Here is a 25072-nt window from a genome sequence, read left to right on the forward strand (position 1 = left end):
CCTCCTTCTCCTCTGTTCTTCTCGTTCCCTCTTCTATTCTCTTCTCCTCCTCTGTTCTTCTCTGTTCTCCTCCTTCTCCTCTCTTCTCATTCTTCTCATCTCCTTCTCACCCTCCTCTCTTCTCCTTCTCTCTTCTCCCCCTTCTCCTTCTCTGTTCTTCTCCCCATCTCTTCTCCTTTCTTCTCCTCCTTCCCCTCCTCTCTTCTTTCTCCTTCTCGTCTCTTCTCCTATCCCCTCTTCTCCTTCTCTTCCTGTTCTTCTCCCCTTCTCTCCTCCTTCTCCTCTCTTCTATTCTCTCCTCTCTTCTCCTTTCTTCCCCTCCTTCCCCTCCTCTCTTCTCTCCTCTCCTCCTTCTCTTCCTGTTCTTCTCCTCCTGTTCCTCTCCTTCTCTATTCCTCTCCTCCTTTCTTCTCCTTCTCCTCCTCTCTTCTCCTTTGTCTCCTCTCTTCTCTCTTCTCCTTCTCACCCCTCCTCCTACAGGAGTCTCTCCATCCTGAGGTCCAGCAGATTGAGCTCTCTGGTCTTGGTTCTCCTCCTGCCCCGCCACCCCAGGGTCCGGCCACCCCCCCCCAGCCCCGCCCCCTCCCGGCCCAGGACCAGGAGAGACAGACACTGGAGACCCAGCTGCTGGAGTGGTGGGAGAGTCTGTCTGTCTGTCTGTCTGTCTGTCTGTCTGCCTGCCTGCCTGCCTGCCTGCCTGCCTGCCTGCCTGACCATGCGCTGTCCTCAGGGTGGAGCAGGAAGTGATGTACCGGGTCCTCTGTCAGATCCCCCGCCCGTCTGTGCCTGACCCCACCCTCCTCGCCTCCAGCATCCAATCAGAGCAGATCTCCATCTCCCAGATTGGTTAGTTAACCAGTGGTGCAAACTTTAACAAGTACGAGTACTGCAGTATTTACTGTGTGTGTGTGTATGTGTGTGTGTGTGTGTGTGTGTGTGTGTGTGTGTGTGTGTGTGTGTGTGTGTGTGTGTGTGTGTGTGTGTGTGTGTGTGTGTGTGTGTGTGTGTGTGTGTGTGTGTGTGTTCGTGTGCATGCAGACTCTGAGACCCTCCGTTACTACGTCACTGAGGTTGTGTCTGAGATTGTGGCTGGGATGCTGGAAGGCAACCAGGAAGTGGAGCCTAACCAGGAAGTGGAGCCTAACCAGGAAGTGGAGCCTAACCAGGAAGTGGAGCCCAGCCAGGAAGTGGAGCCCAACCAGGAAGCAGAGCTGCAGGTACTTGCCGGGACCCTCTCCTGGGCCCTGGGCCCCCCGACCCCAGCTTGAGAAATTTTACTGAGGACTACTTACTGCCTTTTCTGGTTATTTTTTGTCCAGCAATGTCACACATTCCATGTGGGAAAGGGGTTAAAGGGTAATACCATTAAAGTTCTGCATGCTAACTGTGTTAGCTCAATGCAGGGCTTCAGATGGTATCAGCTCGCCTAGCTCCTTCACCTTCAGTCTTTATGACAAGTTCACTGAACTTCAAGAGAAACTTTTGAGCAGCAATTCAGTTAAAAAAAATGTTGGTTTTTTTTTTTATCTTAAAATTACAGCTGGACTCATTGTTGTAATGCGATAAGCCACGCCCACCGAAAAATCTCACGTTGCCCACAAACTTGTCACATAGAGGAGGCAGCACAGAGCGAGTCACAAAGATTGATTATTGACTGTGATATAACAAACTCAAACCTGTATCAATAACAGAAATCATGTCAACACATATATACATAACATACAACAATGTGTTAGTATAATACTAACACATTTATCAATTAACAGTGGGTGGAAGGGCCTCTTATCCCACCACGTGATGGCGGTAGAGGTCCATGGTAATATACATTTAAACTACAACTCCATAACAACTCCATCTAATATTGTATAGCCTTTGGACTTTTACTCACTAGTTTGAGTATAAATAATTGCCTATTACAATTATATAGATTAATGGGTGATATAATTCATAACTCATATGGGTACAGCTATGTTTTAAAACATGCAGTGCACGATGGATACGCTCTAAAAAAAATGTGTTCTCCAAGATTTATGATTTTGCTCAGTGAGACTTGAGACACGGGTGACAGGAAGAGAGGGGGGTTGAAATAGAGGGAGAGAGAGAGAAGTTTTGTTCTGAATGTGTGTATGTGTGTGTTTTTGAGCAAAGGGAAGAAGATATGTCTACACAGTGAGATGTGAGAAATGTCCTTTGCCTTAATTAGACATCGCCTCTCTTGGGGAAATTATGTGTATTGGATGTCCCTGCACAGATTCAAGTTGTCGTTGTTGATCCTGCCCTAGTGTTCATCTATTACGACCGGACAAAAGGTTTGGAGAGTTTTACAACCGACTGACTCCTTGCAGTTCACTAAAAGGTTTCTTATCTTGTGAGGATCCTCTTATCAGGGGTTGCCAGGATTTGGGAGAGCGTCTTTCTGACAGTTTAACAATGTGGGCTTAAAACAAAAATGTCAATGGTACTTTTGAACTCAAAAGTCTGGCGTTGTGGGCCCCACGGTAATAAACAGTGTTCCGCTGGTGCGCTCAGTTCATTTCAAAGTGCAGGGTCCGGGATGGTCCGACCAGGCCAGAGAAATACAATGCAGTTTATGGAGACTGTGCTCTACAACCCTGTCGCCGGTTCACCGGTTGTCTTTCCTTGGACAACTTTTGGTAGGTAGTAACCACTGCATACCGGTAACACCCCACAAGACCTGCCGTTTTAGAGATGCTCTGGCCCTTGTCAAAGTGGCTCAGATCCTTACGCTGCTTCAACACATCAACTTCAACAACTGACTGTTCACTTGCTGCCTAATGTATCCCCTTGACAGGTGCCATTGGAACCAGATGATCAATGTTATTCACTTCACTTGTCAGTGGTTTTAATGTTGTGGCTGATCGGTGTTTAATGTTCCAATGTGGGATGTTCATATCAGACGTGGCCAAAGTGTCAAATAATGAGGTAAACTAACAACAAAGTAATCGCTGTGAACAAAGCGTTCAGGCTTTTGACTGCTCTGAACGCTCTGTTTCCAAGGGTTTCTTTCTACTCTCTGCACGAGCTGACATCAGCTGGCCACCGATTTATTTATATGGTCATTTGCTCTATCCCATCCGCTCTGCGTTTCTCCAAACAAAACCAATAAAAACAGTGTGTTTTTATTGTAGATGTATTTATCTTATTTTATTTTCTGACGTCTACATGAAACAAAGAGTCCCGGTGCGTCATGGTGCGGTGTCCGTGCCTCCCACAAGCTTTGAGCATGGCATTTTTAAACTAGGCGAGCCGCTGTGAGGATGTAAACAAAGGAATTAACAGCACGGTGTCCACCACGTGTCCGTTTTAGTTTAAGTCACGATAGTCTGTCTCACTGGAATACAAACCAATCTCAAGGAGGCAAGAAGAGAACGCAGCGTGGACATGCAGCCGTATTTATAGCAGGTGACTGTGTGTCCGCCGATAGTATGCCTGATTTGCTATACAGTCTCCAAAGCTGCTTTCACACATGCACACGCGATAATGTCCGAACCTGATTATCTGGACATTGTCCGGATTTACCCTTTCACACATGTAACAAAAAACCGGAGATTGTCGGTGTCAGACGCGTTTCCACTACCTGGGGAAAAAAAATCTGTTTGGTTTAGACGAGGGACAGAGCCTTGGATAGAGCATGCAGGAAGCGGGATGTGATGCAATGACGCTTTGGAGTTTTACAGCACAGCCAAGATGGCGGACAGGACTACAGACTTATCAGTACTTGGGCTTATTTTTGCATTGATACTCATGTATTTGGGTGTAATATAAACGAGAGAGTGGAAAGGAATCTAAAGGAAAGCAGAAAGGAGTATGCAGCAGCTACGCTCCGTGCACTAAGATCCACACGAACGTTAATAACTGGCACGTGATAGAGATGTCATCAACACACGACACAACCACTCGCTGGAAACCTAAGGACCTATATTAAATTGTGTAAAAAGGAGCATCATAGGTCCCCTTTAAGGCTAGAGCCACAGTACTTCACCTCCTAAATATCTTTGAAGCAAGTGACCCCCACCCTCAGTCGGACTGTGTTTACCCTGCATGACGTCACCGGCCAGATAGAAAAAAACGACATTTGTCTGCTGTAAAATAAAACCATCTTCTCCATAAGCCCAAGATTGTGTTAAACATGGGACCTGATAGCTGCTCTTTGACTGCTGCTCTTCAATGTGTCCGTTATTGGAGTGTTCTTCTGACACTGGTGCCCGCCTGGTGGTCCAGACCTTCACTCTGTGTCGTGTCCCAGCAGAGCCTGGTTCCCACACCGGCCCCGAGCCCCCGTCCTGGCTCGGTCCAGTCCAGCCTTGAGCCTCCGCCCCCCCTGGAAACACCCCCACCCTCCGCGCCTGGAAGCCCCAAAACTGGACCTCCAGACCGGACCCCAGCCACAGGTTGTACACCAGTACAGATATTAGGCCCGACTACTTGGCAGGAACTCAGAATATTCCATCCTGACGTCTGATTGTCCTCCATGCCCCCCTGCGTCTTCCCTGTCTTCCCTGTCTTCCCTGTCTCCCATGTCCTTTCTGTCCTCCCTGTCCTCCCTGTCCTCCTTGTCCTCCATGCTCTCCCTGTCCTCCATGTCTTACCTACCCCATGTCCTCCCTGTCTTCCCTGCTCTCCATGTCTTCTCTGTCCTCCGTGTCCTCCCTGTCCTCCATGTCTACTCAGAGGTCCCGCCCCCCTCGTCTCCACCCCCAGGACAGAGCAGCGCCCCCTGGGGAGACACTGAGCTCCCATTGGACGAAGAGCTCCCAGAACCCAACACACAAACACTGCCCTACCGTGCACTGTGAGCACACACACACTGAAAGCAGCAGAATAACTTCATCATGTGACAAATGATCAGCTGATGTACTGAACTGTCTGTCTGTCTGTCTGTCTGTCTGTCTGTCCCTCTGTCTTTCTCTCTCTCTATTTCTCCCTGTCTCTCCCTCCAGTGTGATGTCTGTAGCAGAGGAGGATCCTCCTCTCTCCTCTCCTCTGTCTCCCTGCATCCCTCCCTTGGTCTCCTCTCCTCCGCCCGCTGCTGCTGCTCCACCCTCCCTGCCCTCCAAGCAGGTCAACAGTACTTCTGATAGTACTTCTGATAGTAGTACTAGTAGTATTACAAGTACTGTGACGGTGGGGACAGACACTCCTTTTGGACACATTTCAGAAGGAGAGCTGCTCATCAGCCTCAACCAGCTGGCCAACACAGGTGAGAGACAGACAGGCAGACAGACAGAACGAGACAGTCTTTTTTTTTTTTTTTTTTTTTTTTTTTTCTCTCAAATTGACAAATATCTGTCTCAGTGGACACAAGCTCATTTAACACCCTGTCTGTCTCTCTGCTTGTCTCCCTGTCTGTGTTTCCCTGTCTGTCTCTCTGCCTGTCTTGTCTGTCTGTATCTGTGTCCAGCAGTGGAAGAAGACAGCTCTCTGCAGGAATTCCAGGACATGGTGAGATAATTATGATTAATATATTCTGTCATGATCAGTGAACCAACCAATCAGACGACCTGTATCTTGACTCACTAAACAGTTGCTTGGTGTCCTGCGCCGGGTGCACCAGGCTGTGTGTGCACTGCATCCTGCTGCCTCCATGTCTGGGGTGGGAGTGGGGTCTGTCGGGAAGTGTGGAGCGGAGGGTCGCTTGCTTTGGTTGCGGTGCTTTGGGCTCGGAGTGTTCTTACAGCTGCAACTGGCGAACACTACTGGGCGCACACGCACACACACACACACCCCTTTTCCACCAAGGCATTTCGAGGGCCGGTTCGGAACCGGTGCCTAGTCTGGGAACTGTCCTTTGTGCTTCGACAGCAAAGGAACCAGCTCTAAAACCGGAAAACTGGTTCTAGAGCGGCACCACTTCGGAGCTGGATTAGAACCAATAACGTCTTACGTGAGGGGCTGGGGGCGGGGACAAGCAAGTCCGAGCCAAACATTGTCACTGCAATTTTTTTGGGGGGGGTTTCAAGATTCAAGAGGTTTATTCGTTACATACTTACGCACATACACATACGTTCATACATATATGCAGTGAAATGTCTTTGCAACGCACCCGGAGATTATGCACAATAGTTACTAAACCGAACATAATAGCTAACCTAATTTCTACCTGGCAACTAACTGATTCCTAAAATGTAATGCAGTTAGTGATTAGAATAATATAAATAAAATAAGACTCAAAACAGTGCAGAATTCATCTACATAAAATCTGGTCCGTGGACCAACAAATTGGATATATTGTAAAATATGTCCAATTTATCTTTTTTTTTTTTTTTTTTTTTACTTTATTGAGTTGGGGCACAAACTGGGACAATTTGGTCGTGAATGTTGAAAACCGGGGCGGAGCAGGCTCAAACTCCGGTAGTCTGCTAAGCCTGGTGCTCCTCAAAATTCACGACCAGATTCTTTCAAAAATCATTTATCTAACTTTAACATTAGTTTGTAATTAAGAGTGTTTATGAAATAATTCCTCAAGATCAAACACGTTCTGCCTTTTTATTACAGTTTGTTAAGTTTAGGTTTAGGAAAATGTTTATATATTATTTATTTAAACAAGTATTTTAATTTTTATTTGAAACTATCTTGTCGTTGTTAAAACTTGCCTTGCTGCATTGAAGTACATCCGGAGTCTCTGTGACTGTAGATGTTGTGTCGTTTACGTAAATGATAACGCATTCATTCATATTGATTTACGATAGCAGTGTAATTTACGTATTTTTCTTGTAAAGTTGAGTTTTTTTTACTGATTACGTTTTCAGTCATTTACATTTCAATGAAATACCAAAAGCGCTGTGATATTTCTGTGGCTAATTACCATTGGAACTTTAATTTGTCATTGGAATTATTATGGATCAATACTACAAACACTTTCTGCCTTTTCATTTCTTTTACGTCAATTATGACGTATTTGGGTAGAATTACATTTTCGGTAAGTTATGTTTCCATGAAATACCAAAAACGTTGTGGTATTTCTGTGAGTAATTAGTACCACTGCACAGCTTCTATTTTTCCGACGCCTCTTAGATCCAGATAGTTTTAGATGACAAAATTCCAAGAATTTCCCAGAAAAAATAACAGGGTTCCGGCCGTACTGGCTGCACCTCTTAACATAGCTGCAGGCGGGCGGTGCACGAGGTCCAGTGAAGTTGTGGAGTGACCACTATGCGGTCAACACAGTGCAGGTTGGCAACCAACTGCGAAGCTGCACTGGCCCCAGCGCAGAACCAGAGGGTGGTTTGCATTGGTGCAAAGGGAATAACACACGCACTCCCTTCCTGATGGCCTCTTTCTCCTTCCTGCTCCTTTATCGCTGGAGTTGTTACAGGAAGAAGTCATGTGCTGTAACTGCAATTTTTGCTGATGCAGTTGTGTTGTTTAGTCAAATTCGATGTTTCATTCTAAGTATTTGGGGATGTTTTCTGTTTTACTGTGTATGTGTGTATCTGATGATGATAATAATAATAATAATAATGGGAATCTAGTATTATTTTTAAGTTATTTTCTGTTTGTCAGGACTTTGATCCACCGAGTGAAGGCCAGGTCAAAGGTCACACTCCTCAGTGCGACCCTCTGCACAGGACTGACCCCCATCCGCAGGTACATAGCTAACAGGATACCCAGGATATCCAGGATACAGGATAAGGACCACGCGCAAACCTTCTGCTGCTCCTCTGTAAAGGAGGTGGTGTAATTCCAGGCTCTGCCCCGAGACGTGGTGTCCCGAGTGAAGTTGTGCTGAAGTCCAATGTCTCTCCACGGCTGATGTTGTCATGGCTACCTAGTGTCTGGTTGTACCAATTTGTTGGTCCCAGTCTAGCAGTGACCTCTGACCCCTGCAGGGCCTCTGGGAGGAGGAGCGGGAGGAGGAGGAGGAGGAGGAGGAGGAGGAGGAGGAGAGCCTGGGGGAGGTGAGGGGGCTCCATCCCACCTTCCGAGACCCCACCACATCTCCCCCCTGGACCACGAGTCCCAGGATGAAGACAGGAAGGACAGAAGCAGCGCCCCCCCCTGGACAAACCTGTGAGTCTGCAGGTACCCAGCCTCCCGCCCTGCAGAGTCGTGCCTTGCTCTAGGGAACAGAACCCCTCACCGTCTGTTATTAATGATTTCAGTGAGCGACCAAAGTTTCCAAGTGACCAATCGGGGCCCGGTTGCCGTGGGAGAGCTGGAGACCGAGCTGACCTCCGACCCCCAGACTGAATTACCTCTGCTGGTAAAGCAACACACCCCCTGTGGTCAGAATGGAGTACCACATGCTACGTACTAAGTACTACATGCTATAGTACATACTCATGCTTACTTTAAACAGGTTCAAGTTCAAGAGATTATTAGTCACATACATACACATCAGTCGTACATATATGCAGTGAAATGTCATGACACCCGGTGATTACGCACAATAAGCTCTATAAGCTCGAAAAATACTCAAATGTGCGTAATTGACACGCGGTGCTCGCGCAGGCGGCCGCAAGGGGCGGCGCCACAATCGCGATTCTGGGTTCTATCATTTTATAATAGGATTAATTGTCTGTGTTGTATTAAATATACATTTAAATCCTCCTACATGAAACTTTACCATAACTTACCTCCAGTACTCACCTCACAGAGTGGAAATGCTAACAACACAGGGAAATGAAAATTTTTAGACAAGTGAAACCGGATCCTCGTCTTAATATTATATACTCCACCAAATAAGCAATCCATAAAGTGTTGCAAAGCCCAGCCACCGTCACATAGGTTGTCATGACAACGATGTGTAGAAACTGTCTGCTGGCTCACGATGCATTGTGGGATATGCTCGCCAGCGTAGTGTGCAGGGTGCATACCAGGATATTTCACCAGGTCTATGTTTTCCCGGAACTTTTCGCATAGTATTTTAGTGTATTAGTGTTTGGGACGCAGTACAAACGCTCACATACTAGTTTGGTACCGACCAGTCGGCTTCAGTCGTTCCAGTGATTATTTATATTATTATCGTCAAATGTTTCTATTTATAATTAGAATGCTCTGCAAATCTGAAGTTTCGGGGCCAGAATGAACTGACAGTGTGTTGTTGTTGTTGTGTTGCGGTTGTCGTGTTATTATTGTTGTCGTGTTGTTTTTGTTTTGTTGTGTCACATTGTGTTGCTGCGTGTGGTGTTCAGCCCCCCCCCGTCCTCAGAGACCCCCCCATCCTGGTCAGGCAATACGAGGAAAGAAGCACAGGTCAGCACACACACACACACACACACACACACACACACACACACACACACACACACACATATACATACACATTTACACATGTGCACACACACACATACATGCACACATACTGTATATACACACTTACACACACGCACTCATATACACACACACACACTCACTCATATACACACACACACACTGATGTACAAATTTAAGTGCGACCGCCACATCTTAACCACAAGAGGGCGCTCTGTGTCTGACTGACTGCCTGTCTGGTGGCAGGGAGACAGGTGGCTCCTGTCGGGCCCCTGGATTGACCAAAATGATCCAACATCAAAAGGATGTGAACCTCCAAGAGGAGGAGGAGGAGGAGGGAGGAGGAGGCGGAAGGAGGAAGAAGAGGGGAGGAGGAAGGAGGGGAGGGAGGGGGAAGCTCTGCAGGTTTCTGATGAACTACCTTTACACTTCCCTCTGATTGGTGCGTTTCTTTCCCCGTTCAGCAGAGCAGGAGGAGCAGCAGCAGCGACCCAGAAGGGTGGAGGTGCATCTCCCCTCCATCAGGACGGAGGAGGAGGATGAGGAGAGGAAGATGGAGGGTGAAGACTCTGACTCATGTCATACAGATATTTTTTAAGAGACAGACGGGCAGGGAGACAGTGTGTGAGTCAAACCAGCTTGTTTTGGTTTGAGTCTTGTTCATCAACTTTTTAAATAAATTTTCAGGTTTCACACGTTTTATCATTTATTTCTCAGTTTGTTTTCATATTTATCCACATTCATTCATTTCTCGTGGGTTCATTTTTTTTCGGGTTGCGGTGCCGTCTCCATCCTTTTCAACTCCTTTGGTAAACGATTCTTATTTATGGTTTGTTGTTTTTTTTAGCTTAGCTGCGTATCGGGTTCGTCCACCGCGTCGTGGAAGGTTCTCGCCGCGTTCTCCGTCACGTCGCCGGGGCCGCGGGGGCCATCCTCTGCAGCCGGGGGCTCAGGAGACGCAGGTGGCTTCCAGACTGCACGGGCGGACGGGAGTTAGCGAGTGACGAGAGGGAAGGCGGGTGACGTGCTCTTGTCATTCACAACAAATGGCGTGATCCTGGTCGTATCGCGGTTGGAGACGGTGCGGGCGCAGCGCGGACGTTGAGCTGCTCACCGCGAGTCTGCGGCCGTCCGACGTCGGGACCACAGAACCCAGCGCCCGAAACACATTCACCGCGATAACTGGGGACTTGGACCGCCTCACTCCGGCTGCGACTCTGCCGGCTTCCACGCCGGTCCGTGGGCTTTCTGACCGGGGAAAACGAGATCCTGGACCTGTCGTACGCCAATGTTAAGGGGGCGTACAGCTCCACGGCCCTCCCTCCGCAACCTGATCCACCTCCTGGCCCTGTATAAGCCTCTAGTCCATCGGCAGCGTGTGACTACTAGGACTGTGAGGAGATGGTCAGAGGGCACCAATGAGGCGGAGCTGCTTTGAAACAACAGACATGGAGAGGACACTGGAGATCTCACGGATGTAGAACAGGGTACATCAACTTCTGCGTGGACAACATTGTTCCAACAGAGGCCGTCCACTTGTTCCCCCCAACAACAAACCCTGGGTCACCAGAGACCTCAAGGTCCTCCTGAATGAGAAGAAGGGAGACCGGGAGGAGGTGAAACGGATTCGGGAGGACGGAGGAAGCTGGAACACAAACTCCAGCGGAACAATGCAAAGGACGGGCGGAGTGGCCTTGAGGAGCAATGCTACGCCACCCATCACACAGGGCACGACATCCTTCGCGGCGGAGCAGGTGAGGAAAGAGCTGAGCAGACTTCCACCGGGCAAGGGCGGCTTCCAACGGCCTCCTGGCTGTGTGGAGCGCTCCGGCCCCTTGAGCCCGAGTCTGAAGAGGGTTCCCCGTGCTGTGGAAGACATCCTGTCTGGTTCCTGTACCAAAGAAAGGCTCAGACAGACGGAGCAGAGAGAGAGAGATACAAGGAGATAAGAGAGAGGAGGGCGGCTCAGGGTCAAGGGAGGAGCCAGTCCGAGCAGGGAAAGAACATGAAAACAGCAGAAGCCTTGGAAAGAACAGGAAAATAACTTCCCCACGAGAGGTGCCGCAATCACCCAGCGCTGATCAAGGGACACCAGGCACAACACATTCCATGGGTAACGCAGGACCTGGAGGGTCCCATAGAGAGTCTGCCTCATATAAACGGGGGAGCTAGCAAGGGGAGCAGGATATTTGAAGAACAGACCGTGGGGAAAAGTAATAGCAGTAGGGGAGACCAAAGCAATATGGGCCAGAATACTGGGGATGGCCAAGGTGGAAAGCGGAGGCCTCGGCACGGTGGAAGGAGACGGCCTCACGTGCGACACACACAGACAGGACACGTGGTGGGCACCCAGAGAGGGATACCCGACCCGGATGGATCCAGAAGCTCCACAGGGCCAGTTTTTAATTTGATTCCATTTGAAAGTCGTGATGATTTCTGAAAATTCTCTCCCATTTTATTTTAAACGGGAGAAAAACCGGAAATATCTGAGGGAAGAACGACCGATCGCTGACGAGAACAATAAAAATGAAATGTGGGCCGGGTTGAAGGGGAACGCCAGGAAGGACGTCCCACATCCCACCAGAAGTCGAGCGTCGACAAGGAAGGTTTCCAAAAGGAAACTAACACCTTGTTCCTCCTGATCTGGAAAACCTACAACTGTGTCTGTGAGCGAGTCATCTCCAAAATTAAGGATTTGACTTTGATGTCCATAGTTACTTTTCAAAGGGGCTGTATGGTTTTTGGGGGACTCTCCATTCATTGTTTGAGATTATCAAATCACTTTTTTTTTTTTTTTTTTAAAGGAGAAAGAAATAAAAACTTTTTGAAGTGAAAATAAATACTTTTTTTCAAAGTGAAAAATATATATATATATATATATATATTTTTTTTTTTTTAAGTGGAAAGAAATAAAGTTTGTTTTTTTTAAAGGGGAAAGAAATTTAAAAAAAAATTAAAGGGGAAAGAAATAAACTTTTTTTTTTTCAAGGGAGAATAAACTTTTTGGTTTTTTTTAAGTGGAAATAAAAAAAAAAAAAAATTTAAAGGGGAAAGAAATAAAACCTTTTTTTGCTGTTTTTAAAGGGTCGTGCATTCTAGACTCCTTAAACCTCAGCACAGTATCCTCACGTCTTTTAGAAGCAGATCCTTACAATTCATACAAAGTTTTTATCCACCTCAGGCAGAGTGGACTGTGGACTGAAACCTTCCCAGTGTCTCACAGTTTGGCTTCCGGGCCCTGGTGGGTTTTTCGGTTTGAACCGGGAGGAACGGCGGTGGAGTTGTTTTTTTAAGTTCTGAAACGTTGCTGTTCACCGAGCGATCCCTGACCACGGACCCTTGGAGGGTCGAGCTCCGGTGGGGATTCCATTCCTTCCATCCTCGCTCCCGGAATGATTTAGTGGATCCACAGACAACAGAGTCAGAGTGATAGAGTTGTGTTTAATTCTGGGCTTATTATGGGATATGTAATATGTACAGTCAGGAAGCACCTAATTGTACGTCAAAAAAAAGAAAAGCTTTTTATTATAGCTTTTTTTTTTTTTTAATTAAAAATAATAATAAACACAAGTAGTGCATTCAATTTAGTAAAAGCTGAATAGATTTTTTCAAATATTCATATTTCGTTATTGTTAGTGTAATTGACACAAAGCGTCGCCCGATTCCTGACTTCCTTACGTCGACTCTGTTTCACAGTGAGATCTACTCCCAGGCGGAGACCTCCCTCCGGGCGGGTTTTTGGGGCGTTGGGGCGGGGCTCGGCTCAGCGGCTGACCCGGTAAACCTCGTCGCCCACGCGCAGGATCCCCGTCTTCTTCACCGTGTGCAGCTGACCGAACAGCGGCGCCGCTTTGTAGGTGCTGCGCTCCGACGGGCTGCACAAGCGATAGCTGCGGTTTCAAATAAAAAAATAAAAAAATAATAATAATATTAGATATGTTTCATCTTTCAGAGCACGGTCATACAATGTCACGTAATATAATATGAGCAGGACTGAGTCTGAGGTGTTACAAGGATTGTCGCTGTTATCATTCGGAATCCCAAAAACTTCAAGCGTCAACCCATTCCGATGGTCTAACAGCGCACACAGTGTGAGCTGGAGGTCGTGAGGATATAATGATTGATTTTAAATACATTCTCTATGTTCTACAGACTCGGAACATGCTGCCACCACCCAGAAACTAAAGTCTCTTCTCTTACATATCCGACACGTTTGATATGAATCTCGTATCGGATCGAAGAGCAGACCCTGTTTCAGCCTCGTATTCGATGGAGCTCTCGTGCCGTCCTGGTTTCACCGGACATGTGCGGCGGTGAGCTCCACTTGAGTCTTTTTGTCCTGAGGTGACCTGAGGTGACTTAAAGCTCCAGTAGTGTTCACGTTTGCTGGAACAACGCTTTCTTTCCGGCCCTCGCACCTTTTCAGCGTCTCCAGAGGCTCCTTCCGGTCGATGATCCCCGTTTCAGGATCCACCGTGGTGAAAATGCACCTAAGTACGATACGATACAACTTTATTGGTCAGTAGGGCACTGAAATTCATTTTGCGTCCCTGGGAAAGGCCCCTCAAAACATTTAGGACGTACAGATAAAGAATCACTGGAGTGACGAGAAAGGACACAAGTACCAATGGCACCTGGCATGACAGCACAACGATACACAAGCAACACAGATGACAGACTAGACAAGCACAGGTGTTGACAGGATAAATGACAGGTAAGACAATTTACAAAGACGTAAGAAGACTAATACCCACAAGGGTTCAAAGGTCAGTCGCACCGCGATACACTGACCACTCAACGTTGACCCCCCTGAGCCGACGACTGTGCTGTTATGAGCAAAACGACAGGAGTTCAAGGAGGAAACTCAAGCCATGGCCAAGGAAAGGAAATGACCGGTATGTGAGCGTGAGCTCCCTGCGCTCGTACGACCACCTCAATCCACCTCCGTCAAATCTCCCATTTTGTGGCAATGAAAAGGACCTTTTTGTTTTTTTTGCTTTATCTTGCATGAGCCCCCAAAAAAAACAAAAAAGGCCCTAAACCCCCTGTACGCTGGAAGTCTTATAGTCCAGCTCCACGCGCTGAGCGGGTCGTTGTTTCCTGCACCGGGAGAAGACGTGGACTCGGAGCCCGTTTACCTTCCACACGACATCACACGCTGCAGGCGCACGTCGCCGATCACTATTTCTTCCCAAGAATCCTAAAGAAAGAAAGAAAAGAAAAGAAAAGAAATAGGTAAATAAGTCAATAAATAGACAAATAAATAGTTAAATAAATAAATAGGTCAATAAAGACATAGAGAGAAATAAATAGTTACACAAATAAGTGAATAGTTAAATAAATAGATAAATAGGTGAATAAATAAATGGTAAATAAGTAAATAGATAAATAAATAGTTAAATAAATAAGTGAATAGTTAAATAAATAGATAAATAAATAGGTGAATAAATAAATAGGTAAATAAGTAAATAAATAGTTAAATAAATAAATAGGTAAATAGATAAATAAATGTAATAAATAAAAAAATAAGAAAATAAAATAATAAGCCGCGTGTTGAGTTTAAAAGGCCACGTCTCGAACAGTTACAAAAAAAAACAAAAAAAAAAAAAAAGAGGGAAAACCTCGTCATCCATCTATGAAGGAAATCAATATGTTCACTGGCTTTAAAGTGGCACAACTGGAAAAGCTCTCAGCACGAACATCTGCCTTTTAACGCTTTCTGGCTTTGATCTGACGAAAAAAAAAAAAAAAAAAAAGAAGATGAAATATTTCGTAGCACGTGGTTTTATCTTAATATTCACTGCTGCCCGAGGAACAGTGCGTGTATATTCTGCGTTCATGTACAGCCGGCATTGCCTGCATCTGAGTTGCAGACAGAACGTTCCCCCCGGACGCGGCGGGTGCTCTGTTACGGCTGGACAAAAGGTGGCGTTCTTCGCTCCGTTCCGACCTCCTCGAAGGCGCCGCAGCCGCTGATGACGATGTTGGGCCGGAAGCGCTCGGCGGTGACGTCGTTCCGCAGCCGGCCGCTCAGGTCCCGCACAGACGCCTCCGACAGCAGCATCACCGGGCCCACGTCCGTAAACGCCACCTGCTGGACAGCGGTGGAACAGCCGTGATAAGGACCTCGAGAGAATAAACAAACAAACAAAAAAAAAACAAAAAAAAAAAAAAAAAGGGGTTTGGCACGGCCGCGTTCCTGAAGCGACTTCAACTGAATGCGGCCACGAACAGGGACTACAGGGACTTTCAGAGTCACCGAAAAGAAAACGAAAGATTATTAAAAAACTATTAAAAAACTATGAACAACCAAATACCCTTTCCGCAGGGGCCCCAACGGAAGGACTTAACACCGTTGGTGGAGTTCCCAATCTTTTAACGACCGGAGCCAAAAAACAAAAACATAACCTTCCTCCCTTCACCGTCCATCTACCTCGTGCGGCGAGAACAGGGGCTCGATCTCCACCGACCTCCTGGGCTTCATGTCCGGCTCAAAGTGCACCAGGCGGAAGGTTCTCTCCCCGCCCAGGTAGCGCGTGAGCCAGTCGGAGGCCCCGGGGCCGCAGTCCCTGCCCTGGATGTCGGCGCCGAACACTCTGCCGAAACCAAGGAAGAAAAAAAAAACAGAAAAAACGAACACTCAATCACACCGACGACGACGACGACCCCGCGAGACGCACTGCTGCCACTACAGCTCTGGCCTGTCGATCGGAACCTGCTGCGTCCCCCCCGGCGCCGCCCTGTGGCCCCGCTGGGGGGGGGCGGGGGTGGGGACTTCACCCGATTTTGTTATTCACTTTCAGTTCAAGTTCAAGAGATGATTTGTCACATACGCGCGCATACGGTCGTGCAGCGAAATGTCAGGGCACCCGGTGGCCACGCACAGCAAGCTTTAAAAATGCTAAAAATACCAAAATGAAGGAGCGATGGAGGTGTGTCAACCACCTTCAAACAAACTCCTGCAGCAGCGCCGGGCCTCACGCTCTACATGTACGACGCCCGTTCCCCATCGATGTCCACTCACCCGGTGACACCTCTCAAGACAACAACGTGCAAAGGTGGGAAAAAAAACAACAACAAAAAAAAAAAAAACCCTCCATCAAACCCCACCCGCTGAACGACCGACGACCACTTCCGACCGGGGGGCGGGGGCCGAGAGGAACCCGGCCCCCGCCCGCAGGGGAGCGACGTCAACGGCACCTGCAGTCGATGACGGCGTTGCCGGGCTGCTCCAGGGGGAAGCGCAGCTCCTCCATGCCGGGGCCGTTCAGACACACCCGGGGCCCCTCGCAGGTCAGCGACACCAGCACCAGGCGGGGCTGCTGCCGGCCGGTCACCATGTGGCCGTCCTCCTCCGTCACCAGCCAGTGTCTGCAAACCAACCGGAGGCCGCTCGTTACGGCGCCGCTGTGCAGCGCCGCCCCCGTCCGGTGCAGGGCGCGGCGCATGCATTTGTGGATGAATGTTGTTTTATATTTTAGGGCGGGGCGTTTCCAAACCTATTCCATTTTTATTTTTTAGTGACGAGCCCCGCCCTCTGAACAGCACCGGATGAGACCCCAAATATACTTAAATGTACTTATATAATATAAAAGTACATTTAAGTATATTTCAGTTGAAGTTGCGTGTTTATTACAGGAAGATATTATCTTCCTGTAATAAAACATATCTTCCCATAATAAACATGCAACTTCAACTGAAAAGTGGCAAATGTCACGACAGAACCTGGTGGTCATGAGTGGAGTTTTGGGGGAAAAGGTGGAGAAAGGCCGAGTTTGCAGAAATTAAATTATTGTTACGCGTTGATTACGCGTTAACGGTGGCGGACCCCGCCATCAACAATGGAAGCAGGTTATAGAGGCGCACACGCTGAACGCAGAAACACTGAACGGCTGTTCCTCATGAAAACGCGAGTTAATTTATTGTTATTGTAATTTTTTGGGTTGTTGTTGTTTTTCAATTTTTTTTTATTTTCACGGGGTTCGCACTTTAGCAGCGTGACGGGCGAAGGCGTTCACATACCGGTCCCGCAGCGCTCCGTGTTTCAACCCCATGGGCCGACACTCTGCCAGGGCCACGGACACGGCCTTGCCGGACTTGAGAGGGTGGAGCAGCAGCTGCGACACCACCCCGACGCGGACGACTTTCTCCGCCTTCAGCAGGTACCTGTACGCGAGCCCGAAGCCGAGGGCGGCGACGCCGGCGCCGCCGATCAGCGCGGGCAGCTTGTTGCCGGCGAACGCGTCCGCCGCGACTTGTTTAAAGTTCATGTTCGTCGGTTGCAACGGGCGGCGGCGTCGAAGGCCGTCGACGGAGGACCGGGTGGTGCGCCCGTGGACGTTGGACGTTGGACCCGCGGACGTTGGACCCGCGGGCGGCGTTTTCCCGAGTATCAGTCGGGGAAAGCGGATAGGCGCTCTTGAACAACCCCCAGAAACGTGACGTTTCTTTTTTTGGGGTGGGGGGGTTGTTCAAGGTTGTTCAAGAACGACGATTAAAAACGTTTACGTTTGTGATCGTAGTATTTGGTGTATTTCGTCAAACACTTTGATTGATCAGTCCGTTTAGTAAACCCATTTAAAAAGAAAAACAATTGTATTTGAGTATATGTGTATTTGTTTGTTTGTTCAGTATTTTATTTTACAAACCCTTTTGTATTTGACGTATTTGTTGCACGGTGATCTTAGCATTTGGAACGTGATCTTTACTTTCAATGATATTTCGTCAGACAACACTTTAATTCATCAATCAATTTAATAAACCGATTTAAAAAGAAAAACAATTGCATTTGAGTGTATATGTATATATTTGTTACTTTATTTTAAAAAAAAATGTTTTAACCCTTTGTATTTGTGTATCTGCTGGTGCATGGTGCCTTGCACTGTGTTTATAGTCAAAGTTTTATCAAAAGAAACACTTGGATCTATCAATCCGTTTGTTTATTTCCTCAAACGCTTTCCATCCGACTCCATATTGTCCAAATGAACAACACTTTATTTTCATCAGCAGGGGTCTCAAGCTACAGCCCCGGGCGCAACATCCGGCCCCCGAGCCCATTCAACGCACGGTGATCACATATCAAACAAATCTGGCCTGCGAATAATTATTTTATTTTAATTTTTTTACAAATCACGGCGCTTCATCAATTCATCCGCACAAATGTACTTAATGTTTTCAAAATATGAAACAGAATTAAATGAACAGAGGAGAGAGCTGTGTCGAACGGGATTAACGAGGCGATTCGCCAACGTGCGGGAGGACAAACAATTCCCAATTCCCAGGTCCTTGGAAGTTCAACACAGGGGGCCCCCCCAGAAGAAGACAGCCTGACCGGTGGCCCCCGGGTCTTTGAGTCTGAGACCCCTGCAGTGCACACCAATCCCGTTTTGTCATTTGAATGGATGAAGGAAGGTAATATTCCCGGAGCAAACCCTGCTGTAAATGAAGCCTTTAAACCCGTGTCTGTGTTGTGTGAATAGTGCGCGGGTATGAAGTGGTGAATGTAGTACTGTATAAATACATTGTATTACTACACTCAAAGTGTTCCCACCCTCTGACAACGTTTGCTTTTAGAGAACAAAGTGATGTCATGCCGCAGCCGACCTTCCAAGTGCAACTATTTTCGTCTTTGACACAGATAGTCGTGTCTGCGGCCAAAGTAGAAAACAGCAGATGCCGGCGCCGCGGGGAGTCAATACACGGGTTTGTCGACTGGATACTCCTTCTGTCGCCTTCCTGCGCACACCTAATGGCCGAGGGCGAACTCCCGGGCGCCGGGCCAGTTGGAGCCGGGCTCCGTCTTGCCGGAGCGAGTCCGATAACGAGACACAACCTTGGACTCGGGTGCCGGACGCCATCGTATCGGGGAGGGGAGAAGATCTGGAAACAAAGGACGCACCCGGGTCGCGGCGGGGAGCTCTGGCCCGGACTCCTACAGGTGTGTGCCTGACGAGGGTCCGCTGGTTTTGCGGCCGGGTCATCCGAATTTGGATATGTTACCGCGTCTTGCTTATGTTCACTGTGTATGTTTCCTGAGACGTGTGCACGTTATGCTATGTCAACATGTTTACATCGTTTAAAAAAAAAAAAAAAAAAAAAAAAAATACCACACACACACACACACACACACACACCACCATCACACCTACGCGCACGAGTCCTGTAGGATGTCCGGATGGATTTGGGTGTTGATCCAAATTCCTAAGGGGACGCCATCTGGACGGAGCGCTCGTTTCTATACATTCGGCAGAACGAACCCCGCCCACCCCCCTTCCCCCTTCCCCTCGTGACGCCGTCCACAAACAACCGCCCGGGCGGTGCTCCGAAACGCCACGGGACCGGGCGGGGCCAACGCCTCCCAGGCGCCAAAAGGTCGTCACAACATCCGCCCGTTTCACAGAGGGAGGAAAAAAAAACCCAACTTGATCGAACATAAGGTGATGGATACAGTACTTGAGCCGCGGGGTCGTTCACAGTGCTCGGCAACAGAGACGCGGCGCAGAACCACCCAGCTGACGGCTCGCCCTCCGGATTCCACCCGCTCCCAGCGGGGGAGGAGGCCGCCACACGGGAAGCGCGCGTCGGACGTCAGTGGAAAGGCTCCGAAGGGAAAAGGCTCCGAGCACTCGGCCGTATTTGAATGTTGTTTCCCACGCACGCACGCACGCACACACACACACACACACACACACACACACACGATGGGTTAAAACGTTTACTCTTTGTTCAAGTTTCAAGTGTGTTCAAGTGCCCTTTTGCTTTGAACAAAGATATCATTATCTTTGTTGGATATCCCACCTTATAGATATTTAAACATGCCGTATTCTTTGAACTAGGATGCACTCACGCTATTGCGGTGTTAAAGGCAGATTCCTTGTGAAGTCCGCTCGGGCTGTTAGATGCAGACTTCTGTTTACGGTGTGAATTGGGCCCCTCGGCCTGGGCCCCGGTCAATTACATAGCAAGTCAACCGTCCTGGGTCAGGTTCAGACCCTCTTCCTCAATGAGGAACTGTACATTTAGTTTGAGGATGGTTTAAGGAATGGTTTCACCACGCAGCTGTCCCCCGTTGTCGCGCATGAGGCCCGATGGACGCCGTTTTCAACTAGAAAGTATTTGTTATTTGTCATTTTGTCAACCTCAACTTGGCATGGTGGGATATCCCACGATGACCATGGAGCACCCCCCCCCGTGTTACCTTGAAATGAGGCCACGTGGAGGAAGCAGGATGGATCCCACGCCTGCTCGTGAAATAGGACGGGCGTAGGTGACCAATTTCTCCATATTTGACGTCATTTTTGTTTATTTTTAGCACTCTGCTGGACCAGATGAATAGAACCAGATGAACTAGAATGGCACAATGGGTGCAATGCAAAAAAAAAAAAAAAAAAAAGTAAAGTGCTAAGTGTATGTGACATTTCTCTATTACTCATTAGCCACGTATGACAAAGCACCAGCCGACTCTCAAAACAGGTTAAACCGAAAAGGAGAGAGAGTTTCCCCGTTAACATGTGACCCAGATCCGACCGGAACGGCTCTTGAGTTTTTGTCTAAATCTGGAAAAGTGACCCGCTTTGTTTTGTTGGGCGCTGAGTTCTGCGAAGCTGCGCGGCCTTCCGAAGCAAAGGGGAGGGGCGGAGGGAAAGACAAAGAGAGAAAAGTGGAACAACTTGAACCAAGAACGAGTCAATGGATGAAAACCCACGGCGGCCGTTCATACGCTTATCTTTTTCCAAAACAAAGGACGTCTTCGTTTACGCCGTGCGCCTTGCTGGGCGTGAGCGAACGGGCGATTTAAAACACGCCCACAACCTGCCCTTGAGCAAATATTATATTTGTTGACAGTTTTGTCATCTTTGCCATCAACGGTCGGCTGGGGCGTCATGATAAGAAGGTGGTCATCGCGTGAAGGGTAGCAAAATTGAGATCGTCATTTACAGGGTCGTCACCCGGACCCCGCCCACGCCCCGTGCATCTAAACCGGCTTCGGAATTTTTTTTCGTTCCCGTCCCCGGAGCGCAGGGGGTCACAGCCGTGGAACGCGTTCTGGGTGAAAGAGCCGCTCGGGAAATGTGAAACCTGGACTGGTGTCGCCCTTCAAGACCCTTGAAGATCATTAACCGCTATTGAGAAACGCACCGGCCCGAAATGCACCTGCCCCTGCTGCCTTTATGTCTTTACCTTGTGTACATTGTGTACCACCTGGACCATAAAATAAGTGTGTGTGTGTGTGTGTGTGTGCGTGTGTGTGTGCGTGCGTGCGTGAGATAATCAGCTGATTGACTGAACTCTTAACGGCTTCCTCGCCGGGCAATGCGCTGCCGTTTGAAACGTGACATGAGGTGCCCGCTCATATTCTGTCCCAACGCAAAACTTGAAGCTGCTTTCTCTTGGGCGTGCGCTTTCCCCTCTTGCATGTCCTACAGTGGTATTATTGAGATTATTGCACCACGAACATGTGCTTGTCTTTGTCTCTGTCTGTTGTCGGCTTGGGAGCAAAACAAACAAAAAAGAGAACGGGAAAAGAACAAATGAGTGGAGCAGAAGTCCCGCCCCTAGACGGAGCTGCGCCTTTTACACGCCTTGAACGGGGACAGGATGTGCAGGCCCGACGTGATGGAGCTGATGGAGGCGCACTGCTGCGGACCGCACACGCAGCCCGTGGAGTCCGGCTCCGGGCAGTGAGGGCAGCCCCTGCCCCGCTGCAGGTAGGCGTCTGAGAAGGACAGTTCCTGGGGGAACATGGTGGGGATGGAGCCCCGCAGCTTCTCCCTGCTCCGGTACCACAGGCACGAGCATATCGTCTGAAAGTGCAGCACCTCTGTGTAGCCCTTCGAGCCCCCGCGCTGGGCGGCCTCCTCCCGCCCCGGCGCGGAGAGGACGCGGGGCGGCACCGGAACCAGCTGGGTGGCCTCGTCCCGGAGCTTGCCGCCGGAGAGCCACGCCCTGCGCTCGGCGTCCCGCCGCTCGTCCTCCGTGTTCATGGTCAGGAACCGGAGCACCACCAGGTTGAGGAAGGCCCCGACCACCGTGAGCCCCAGCAGGATGTAGACGAAGCAGAAGGCGACGTAGCGCGGGTCGGTCTGCAGCGCCTGGTGCTTCTGCAGGGCCACGTAGTCGCCGAAGCCGATGGTGGTGAGCGTGATGAAGCAGTAGTAGAAGGCGTGGAGGAAGCTCCACCCCTCGCTGTAGGAGAACGCCGCCGCCCCCACGCACAGGGTGCTCATGCAGGAGAAGAAGCCCACCGTCACCATGTTCGCCATGGAGACCTCCGTTTGAAGCATTCCCAGGCACTTCTTGGCGCGGTGCAGCAGGTACCTGACGAACGTGTTGATCCTCTCCCCGAGGCTCTGGAACATGACCAGCGTGAGCGGGATCCCCAGGAGAGCGTAGAACATGCAGAACACCTTCCCCGAGTCAGTGCTGGGGGCTGCGTGGCCGTAGCCTGAAAGGGTGGAAGAAGAAGAAGAAGAATTAGAAGACGTTGAGCCTTTTTCACTTTGGCGTGTATATATTTATGTGGCGATAAATTTAAAATAAAAATGATGTCACAGCGGCTTGTACGGATCATTGTCTATCAAAGCTGGTTGTTTATTTCAAATAAATGCGGCAGCGGTGAGAGCACGACTCTCTCACTGCGAAACTGCTGCTGGTACAGCTGAAGTATGAGAAAACGGAAGTTAAAGTGGTAATCCATCGGATTGTCCGTGTTTTGTGGACTACTTTACAAATCCCCCAATTCCATTTGATATGTATTGTTTGTGCGGCTACCCTCGTCTTTGTTCTGAGACCCTCGTTTCCTTTCCTCTTATTGACTTTTCGCTTCGGGCTGTGGGGATGTTTTTTTCACTGAGGGTTCTGTTCTGTTTTTTTTTTTTGTAAATGTTCACCCATATCGACAGTTGACGGAGTGCAACCTACTCATTCGCGGCATTCTTGCCAAGAAAGGCGGGAGCGAATACGTAACACGAATAAATTTGACTGCCTGTTTCTTAAAAAAGTCAGTGAACGGGCTTTTAAAAAATAAAAAAAAAGAGCATAAAATATCGGATTTTTTAAGGGAATAAAAAAAGAGGAGTTGAGAAACACAGAAACGTGTCCTTGTCTGTCCTTTAAAGTCTGAATATGTCAAATATGACATGCACAACACAAGCCTGAATCGGGGGAAAATGCGGACCCCGCCACCCAGCAATGGAAACAGCAAATAGAGGAACACATTCACACCCATGTCGTCAAATATGGCATGTGGTATTTTAACGAATTGCATCTTGTCGCGGATTACCACTTTAATGTCGTCGACTGATACATGTTGTCCGGATCATCGTGAAACGGCTGAGAAAGACCCAAACTGGCGTCCTTTCCCGTGCCCTTTAACCCCGGGTGGCGGTCTAAACGCGCACACGCCTGTTGAACTGCTCCGCGCCGCGCCGGGCTCTCCGGGCGGCGCGCCCCGACCTACCTATGGTGGTGATCACGGTGATGGCGAAATAAAAGGAGCCGGCGAACTTCCACTGCACGCCCGCCTTGTGGGGCTTGAGCTGCAGCACCACCAGCTCCAGCTCCTCGTAGCTGACCCCGGTCAGGTTGAACCGGCGCATCAGCTCGTGTCGCCGGGCGTCCAGCCGCCTCTTCTGGCCCTTTTCCTGCCGGGACTCCAGGGTGTCGAACACGGCGGCGCCCACCACCAGGTAGGTGAGGATGCTGACGATCAGGGCGAGGGTCCTGGCGTTCTGCCGCTTCATGGTGGCCGCGGTCCGTCCGCCGATCTCCCTCCCCCCCCCCCCCCCCCGGAGGAAGAGCCTGGTGCCTGGAGCCCTGCGAGCCCCTGCGCGCACTGGAGCTCCGCAGACGCGCGCCGTGACCGGGAGCTGTTATTTCAGCACCACCCCCGTGTCACAGTTGGGCGCAAGCTGTATTTGGACCGCGTTTGTCATCGGGGTATATTTGGAAAACCCGAGACACAGGGGTAGGGAGGAGTACCTTCCTCCTCCGGTCCTTTTTTATTTATTTATTTATTTATTCCTTTTTTCTTTTTTTTTTTCCACTTTGGTAAAAGTAGAAATACCCTGAAGGAAAAATCACTTAAAGTGAACCTCGCTCAGTGACATTTCCACTCCAGCATCTATATGTACTTTACTTGCTCTTAACTTCTTAAAGTATTAAAAGGTAAATGTACTTGTCATATCCAGTGCACTCATAGTACAGAGCCTGTGGTATCCCATAAAATAGGCCTATTGTACCTTTCGTTCTGCAGATGATGGCCCCGCAGATGCTGATTACAAACAAATACACAAAATAGTAGTAGTAGTACAGTGTCTAGTGGGTGGTGTCATATTTACCGAGTGTACAAGGATACGGACCTAGTAAGGCATTAATGAGCGATCCCAAATCAGCGGTTTGATAGACCCGATCCCTGGTTTTGATGTACTGTACAGGCCTGTAAACATATAAATACTGATTATTAAAAAAAAATATAATTCTGGCTTGACTGTGTTAGAAATGTAATAGAGTAAAAGGTTTGGTTATTTGTCCTCGGAAACTGAATATGCTTAGGCGGGCACGGATACTTGAAAAATGTCCTGTAACTGTACCGTGCATGTACCTTGAGAGAATACTTGTACTTGGTTGCCACCACTGCTGAGAAACAAATAAAAATACAAGATACACGATAAAGGGCGCCACACGGGGCTGCGAAATCCTCCTGAGGGGATATTTCATTGTAATTACTCCCTTTATACATAAGCAGAACAAGGTGGTCCAGAGGCTGCTTGTCATGCTATGAGGGACTATGTGAGACTATGATAAACATTATTATCTTAAATTGAGCTCAACATTTAAA

At 48.7% G+C, this 25072-nt stretch overlaps 4 protein-coding genes across 7 annotated transcripts in view; 2 read left to right on the forward strand and 2 right to left on the reverse strand.

Annotated features, from left to right (window-relative positions):
- The window catches only part of LOC307239343 (protein TALPID3-like), a gene marked incomplete at its 3' end in the record, with an annotated part of 8513 nt that extends 763 nt beyond the window's left edge, over positions 1 to 7750 (forward strand). Inside the window, exons 3-11 of the mRNA XM_080012702.1 lie at positions 481 to 635; positions 731 to 846; positions 1039 to 1217; positions 4271 to 4412; positions 4693 to 4813; positions 4962 to 5221; positions 5423 to 5463; positions 7525 to 7608; positions 7709 to 7750. Of these exons, the coding sequence (XP_079868828.1) occupies positions 481 to 635; positions 731 to 846; positions 1039 to 1217; positions 4271 to 4412; positions 4693 to 4813; positions 4962 to 5221; positions 5423 to 5463; positions 7525 to 7608; positions 7709 to 7750 (1140 nt within the window). The remainder of the gene's footprint in view (positions 1 to 480; positions 636 to 730; positions 847 to 1038; positions 1218 to 4270; positions 4413 to 4692; positions 4814 to 4961; positions 5222 to 5422; positions 5464 to 7524; positions 7609 to 7708) is intronic.
- Positions 7751 to 7938: 188 nt separating this feature from the next.
- Positions 7939 to 9848, forward strand: LOC307239022 (uncharacterized protein). 2 transcript variants are annotated; one of them, XM_080012220.1, is made up of 4 exons: positions 7939 to 8031; positions 8124 to 8224; positions 9156 to 9216; positions 9699 to 9848. In XM_080012220.1, the coding sequence occupies exons 1-4, from the start codon at positions 7986 to 7988 to the stop codon at positions 9830 to 9832; spliced, it is 342 nt and encodes a 113-aa protein (XP_079868346.1). In that variant the 5' UTR covers positions 7939 to 7985; the 3' UTR covers positions 9833 to 9848. The 2 variants fall into 2 exon arrangements, with proteins under 2 accessions (XP_079868346.1, XP_079868347.1); XM_080012221.1 differs by having other exon boundaries at positions 9702 to 9848.
- A 992-nt stretch (positions 9849 to 10840) lies between these two features.
- On the reverse strand, positions 10841 to 17608 carry marc1 (mitochondrial amidoxime reducing component 1). 3 transcript variants are annotated; one of them, XR_013844453.1, is made up of 8 exons: positions 17257 to 17608; positions 16435 to 16605; positions 15668 to 15830; positions 15185 to 15328; positions 14373 to 14434; positions 13653 to 13724; positions 12913 to 13124; positions 10841 to 11125 (listed from the first exon to the last, which is right to left on the reverse strand). XR_013844453.1 is itself a non-coding variant. In XM_080012216.1 (7 exons), exons 1-7 carry the CDS (start codon positions 17502 to 17504, stop codon positions 12998 to 13000), a joined length of 984 nt encoding a protein of 327 aa, XP_079868342.1. In that variant the 5' UTR covers positions 17505 to 17608; the 3' UTR covers positions 12656 to 12997. The 3 variants fall into 3 exon arrangements, 2 of the variants coding, with proteins under 2 accessions (XP_079868342.1, XP_079868341.1); XM_080012216.1 differs by lacking the exon at positions 10841 to 11125 and having other exon boundaries at positions 12656 to 13124; positions 15185 to 15325; XM_080012215.1 differs by lacking the exon at positions 10841 to 11125 and having other exon boundaries at positions 12656 to 13124.
- Positions 17609 to 21788: 4180 nt separating this feature from the next.
- kcnk3b (potassium channel, subfamily K, member 3b) lies at positions 21789 to 23975 on the reverse strand (the record flags this gene model as incomplete). The annotated part of the gene is made up of 2 exons (XM_080012212.1): positions 21789 to 22678; positions 23693 to 23975. The coding sequence occupies 2 exons, from the start codon at positions 23973 to 23975 to the stop codon at positions 21789 to 21791; spliced, it is 1173 nt and encodes a 390-aa protein (XP_079868338.1).
- Between the last annotated feature and the right edge of the window lie 1097 nt (positions 23976 to 25072).

This window comes from Zeus faber (assembly GCF_960531495.2).
Source record: "Zeus faber genome assembly, chromosome: 13".
Lineage (NCBI taxonomy): Eukaryota > Metazoa > Chordata > Actinopteri > Zeiformes > Zeidae > Zeus > Zeus faber.